Raw genomic sequence first — 6,000 nt, forward strand, 5'->3', positions numbered from 1 at the left:
AGCGGAATATGAGTTGCTGTTCCTGCAACCTTCGGGTGGCATCATTGTGGCACTGCAGGAGGCCCATGATGGACATGTCATCTAAAGAATGGGAGGGGGAGTGGAAATGGTTTGCGACTGGGAGGTGCAGTTGTTTATTGCGAACTGAGCGGAGGTGTTCTGCAAAGCGGTCCCCAAGCCTCTGCTTGGTTTCCCCTATTCCCAATTCCTCTTCCTCCGCCTCTGCCCCCAGGATGAGGCATTCCACTCCTGCACATCCCAGATGTCCAAGTTCTTCAAGGACCGCAACTTTCCCCCCCACAGTGGTCGAGAACGCCCTTGACCGCGTCTCCCGCATTTCCTGCAACACATCCCTCACGCCCCGCCCTCACCACAACCGCCCAAAGAGGATCCCCCTCGTTCTCACACACCACCCCACCAACCTCCGGATACAACGCATCATCCTCCGACACTTCCGCCATCTACAATCCGACCCCACCCACATTTTTACATCCCCACCCTTGTCTGCTTTCTGGAGAGACCACTCTCTCCGTGACTCCCTTGTTCGCTTCACACTGCCCCCCAACCCCACCATACACGGCACCTTCCCCTGCAACCGCAGGAAATGCTACACTTGCCCCAACACCTCCTCCCTCACCCCTATCCCAGGCCCTAAGATGGCTTTCCATATTAAGCAGAGGTTCACCTGCACATCTGCCAATGTGGTATACTGTATCCATTGTACCCGGTGTGGCTTCCTCTACATTGGGGAAACCAAGCGGAGGCTTGGGGACCGCTTTGCAGAACACCTCCGCTCGGTTCGCAATAAACAACTGCACCTCCCAGTCGCAAACCATTTCCACTCCCCCTCCCATTCTTTAGATGACATGTCCATCATGGGCCTCCTGCAGTGCCACAATGATGCCACCCAAAGGTTGCAGGAACAGCAACTCATATTCCGCTTGGGAACCCTGCAGCCCAATGGTATCAATGTGGACTTCACAAGCTTCAAAATCTCCCCTTCCCCCACCACATCCCAAAACCAGCCCAGTTCGTCCCCTCCCCCCACTGCATCCCAAAACCAGTCCAACCTGTCTCTGCCTCCCTAACCTGTTCTTCCTCTCACCCATCCCTTCCTCCCACCCCAAGCCGCACCTCCATCTCCTACCTACTAACCTCATCCCACCTCCTTGACCTGTCCGTCTTCCCTGGACTGACCTATCCCCTCCCTACCTCCCCACCTATACTCTCCTCTCCACCTATCTTCTTTTCTCTCCATCTTCGGTCCGCCTCCCCCTCTCTCCCTATTTATTCCAGAACCCTCACCCCATCCCCCTCTCTGATGAAGGGTCTAGGCCCGAAACGTCAGCTTTTGTGCTCCTGAGATGCTGCTTGGCCTGCTGTGTTCATCCAGCCTCACATTTTATTATCTTGGATTCTCCAGAATCTGCAGTTCCCATTATCTCTGGAATACTGTGAACAGGTTTGGGTGTTGTGCCTAAAAAAAATATGCTGCCATTAGAGGTGTGAAGAGGAGGTTTACAAGAATGATTCCAGAGATGAAGGGCTTGTCATGTGAGGAGCAGTTGAGGACTCCAGGTCTGTACTTGATGGAGTTTAGAAGGATGAGGGGAAATCTGATTGCACTTACATAATACTGATAGGCCTGGATAGAGTGGATGTGATGTTTCCACTAGTAGGAGAGCCTAGGACATAGTGGCACAGCCTCCAGGTGAAAGGATGACCTTTTAGAACTAAGATGGAGAGGAATTTGTTCAGCCAAAGGATGGTGACTCTGCGGAACCCATCGTTGCAGAGATCTGTGCAGGCCAAGTCATTGAATATATTTAAGACAGAGATAAGTAGGTTCTTGATTAGTAAGGGGATCAAGGCAGAAATAAGGGAAGAAGGTGGGTGAATGGAATCATGAAACATATCAGCCATGATTGAATGGTGCAGCAGATTCAATGGGCTGAATGGCCTAATTCTGTTCCTTTGCCTTATGGTTTTATGGTCTCAGCCAATTCAAGCCATCAAGTCAACTCTCCCATGTCCATAGACCTCCCATCTTTCCTTACTTTCTCCCTCCATATAATATCCTCCACTATATTCTTCTGCTCCCCAACATGCTGACATTAACTCACATGGTCAAACTACTCCTGTCATGTTGATCACAGGTAAAGTCACTTGCATGGCACGCCATGGCATCCACAACATTTTGGCAACTATTTATCTACTCGACACATCCCACCTCAATTTCTACTTGTGATCCCCTAAACTCAATTAAAATCTCTCTCTCTTTTCATTCTGGTTGTCTCCTGGGATGCCACTTGGCCCTACTTCCTTGAATGGAAATGATACAATCTTTAACTGATGTAGTTAACAACTGGTTCACGTACACAGTTGTTGGGCCACAAAGCGTTACCAAGATCTGCTCACTATTCCACGAATATCCAGCAAGTTTTCTATATGACAAAACATATTCTTAAATACTCTTTGATTTTCAACAATATTATCATTAGTGAATACCCCATCATCGTTAGTCTAGGAATTGCAGGCAGCCAGAAACAAACTGAATCAGTTACATAAAAACCACGTCTCGAAGAATAGGTCAGAGACTGGGAATTGCGCAGTGAGTCACTTACCTCCAAACTCCCCAAAATCTACCTGTCATTAGCAAGGCATAAGTCAGGATTATGATGGTACATTCTCCACTTGCCTGGAATAGTGCAAATCCTCACGAAATTTGACATAATCCCAAACAGAGGTCACTTAATCAGAATGTACGTACCACCTTACATGTTCACGCCTTTCACAAATGCATTGTCTTTAAGATGCTCCACACCACCTTCCAAATCCATGACTTTTACCATCTGGAACAATAAGGGCAGCAGATGCATGTTTCACCACTCAAGTTCCACTCCAAGTCACAAATCTCCCCAACTTGAAATGTTCTTCACCCTCTGGATCAAAATCCTCGGACTCCATTCCTAACAGAACTTTCAGTATCCATAAATCACAGATTAAAACAGCTCAAGAAAGTGGCTCATCAGAACTTTTTCAAGGGCAAGAAGAGATGAACAAATGCTGGTCTTACTGGCAACATTCATTTGAATGGACACCTCACATCCCATGAACAAATTTTAAAAAAACAGATAATAGGCTCATTCATCACCCCTATTCTTGCTGAACTGTATGAGCTTCCATTCATTAAGAATGATTTCTTAAACCGAAATAATTTTTCCATACACCAACTGGTACATTTTGAAATTCCTGTCTTTGTTTTGAAATCTCACCGAAGCTCTATCCCTAACTCCTTGCAACTCCATAACCCTTAGAAACAATCAGCACTCCTCCAAATCTGGCATATTTTTCAGCACCAATATCAACTGGTCCATTAACGAGATCCTGCCTTCAAATGGCAAAGACAGGGGATTGGTTAACTAATAGAAGATGCAGAATTGAAAACTGAGACATTTTCAGGACGGTAGCCTGTAACTACTGGAGAGCCACAGGATCAGTGCTGAGGCCACAATTATTTACATTATATGGGAAGGCAAGTGGTGAGGATGACACAAAGAGTCTACAGAGGGTTTTTGACATTTTAAGTAAATTGGCAAAAACTCAGTAGACAGAATAGTAATGTCGCAAAAGGTGATTTTGCACATGGCATGAAGGATACAGGAGCAGAAAATTATTAGCGGAAAAATACTGAAGAAAGCAACAGAAGAGGGATTTGAAAATCCTTGTGCATTAATCACAATCATTGAAGTGCTGCAGGTAATATGAAAGACAAATTGAATATTGGCCTTTATTTCACAGATGAAGTCCAAAGGCAGGGAGCTGTTAATACAATTATACAAGACACTAGTCAAACCACAGCTGGAATACTGTGAACTGTTTTGGGCACCTGATCTAAGGGTAGAAATTGCAGGCAATCCAGAGATGATCACTTGGCTGATGCCAGAATATGAAGGGACTGTTTCAAATGAGAAGAGGTTGAGTTCATTGGGCCTGTATTCATTGGAATTTAAAAGGAGAGGCAAACTTTTTGAAATATACAAGAGTGTTAGAGGATTTGACAGGATAGATGCAAAAAGGTTGTTTCCCCTTGTGGGGGGAGTCTAACAGCAGAGGTCATAATCTCAGAATAAACATCACACATTTAGATAGAAGAGGAGGAATTTCTTTGAGGGTAGCGTCTCAGTGAAATTCTTTATCACAAAGGGCTGTTCAGACTGGGTCAAAGTACATTTAAAGCTGAGATACAGATTTTTGATCAGTAAAGGAGTCAACAGTTATGGGGAAAAGACAGGAAAGCGGTGTTGAAAATTATCAGGTCAGCCATGACCTCATTGAATGGTGGAGCTGACTTGATGAGCTGAATAGCCCACTACTGTTGCCATGTCTTATGGGTCCGTCCAGAAGTCAGCCTCCGCATTGAAACCATTTCATGAGCATGTCTAACTTGAATATTTATGGGGAGTTTGCAGGCCAGACAAAACTTGTCTGCAGTACATTCCACATCCCAATTTTAAACAGTAACCGTGTTTCCATAGTCAACCTGTCTAATCTGTTCTTTATTCTCCACCAAAGCCCATCCCCACCCATCTTTGTGTTTAGATGTACAGCGTGCGTGATTTTCTAATTCTGAGAAGGATTTCTGCAGTGTCCCCCAATTTTCTTTGATTGTCATGTAAATATTCTTGGATTGAAATGCTCAGTCTAGCTTGAGTCTCAGTGCATTTCCTTAATCCATTTCTTCTTCCGGCTTCCTCCTTCTTATGGTTTACAGGAATCTTTGAAACACGAATTCACAAATAAACTTACTAGGGTCTAGGCCCGAAACGTCAGCTTTTGTGCTCCTGAGATGCTGCTTGGCCTGCTGTGTTCATCCAGCCTCACATTTTATTAACTGACAATTAATACTCGTTTTAACAAGTGATGATAAAGCAGCAATTTTATCGTAGGTCCTTACAATTTATTAAATAGAACATGGCATGATTGGTAAATACCTGCAGCACATGATGTCGTGATCCCAAATTTATTCGGTTGCGCTATTAGAAACGGGGGAATAGCCCGACCAGAAATAAGAATACCTGCTCGCTTTCTGCTATCGCATAACATAATAGTTTAGGAAACCAATCGACATTTAGCAAATAATGGCACTAAATCTGTCAGCAAACGTACAATTTTTAAGTGCGTTAATTTCAAAGTTTATGCAAAACAAACAGCATATTACAGAACTATTTCACTAGCTTTAAACTGCATTGGGAAAACCTGACATGATAAAGGCGTTATGTGAATAGAAATCTACAAAATAGATGGATAGTCCACAGTGCGAGTTATAGAAATAAGGCCGCCCTCAAATACCCTTCTTTGGACGAAGGAATATGAACAGAAAAAGAGGAAGCCAAAACCAGTGATCGGAGACATTCTGGTCCCCAGCTCTGCGCCAGACAGGTGGTGCTATTTGGTTTCTCCCGGGCGGCTATGGCAGCCTGTCGGGACAGGCCTCAACTGACGCTGCCTGAAACTCTCCGAATGCCAAACAGCGGCTCTCCACATAGCCCCAGCTCCCGAAGCGAATTCATAATGGGAGCCTTCTCTGCGTTGTTCTGGGCCACGAACCAGGTGTTCCTCCTCTCACTCTGGTTCCCCCCACTCCCCAGCGGATTTACCTTTGCAGCGGCCGTGCCGGCCCACTCGGCCATGGTTCTCTCAAACTGCCGTTCCGAGGCGCCGCTGTCACAACAACATTAACACCCGCCTCACGACGGCAGCCTACATGGCTCAGCGACCAAACCTGACGAGACAAACAATCCGAGAGTGAGAAATAGAGTTCAAGCCGGATTCTTTCATCAACTTACTAATACTTTACAAAATTGAGAGCTTTTTTCAGTCAGCTAGTTACACATGCTGTGGAGTTTTTTTTATTTTGTGTACACCGAACAAGCGTTTACAATTGTATCATGAGCAAAGTCATTAGGGCCCGTCTGCATTCATCCATTCCTAGATTGT

General features: G+C 45.1%; 1 protein-coding gene across 3 annotated transcripts in view; it reads right to left on the bottom strand.

Annotated features, from left to right (window-relative positions):
- The window catches only part of LOC125451134 (selenocysteine insertion sequence-binding protein 2-like), a 124,462-nt gene extending 118,712 nt beyond the window's left edge, over positions 1-5,750 (bottom strand). For all 3 annotated transcript variants that reach the window (XM_048527910.2, XM_048527909.2, XM_059644601.1), the window contains exon 1: positions 5,661-5,750. In XM_048527910.2, coding sequence (XP_048383867.1) covers positions 5,661-5,693 — 33 coding nt within the window. In that variant the 5' untranslated portion in view covers positions 5,694-5,750. The remainder of the gene's footprint in view (positions 1-5,660) is intronic.
- Between the last annotated feature and the right edge of the window lie 250 nt (positions 5,751-6,000).

Source organism: Stegostoma tigrinum, chromosome 3 (assembly GCF_030684315.1).
Source record: "Stegostoma tigrinum isolate sSteTig4 chromosome 3, sSteTig4.hap1, whole genome shotgun sequence".
NCBI lineage: Eukaryota > Metazoa > Chordata > Chondrichthyes > Orectolobiformes > Stegostomatidae > Stegostoma > Stegostoma tigrinum.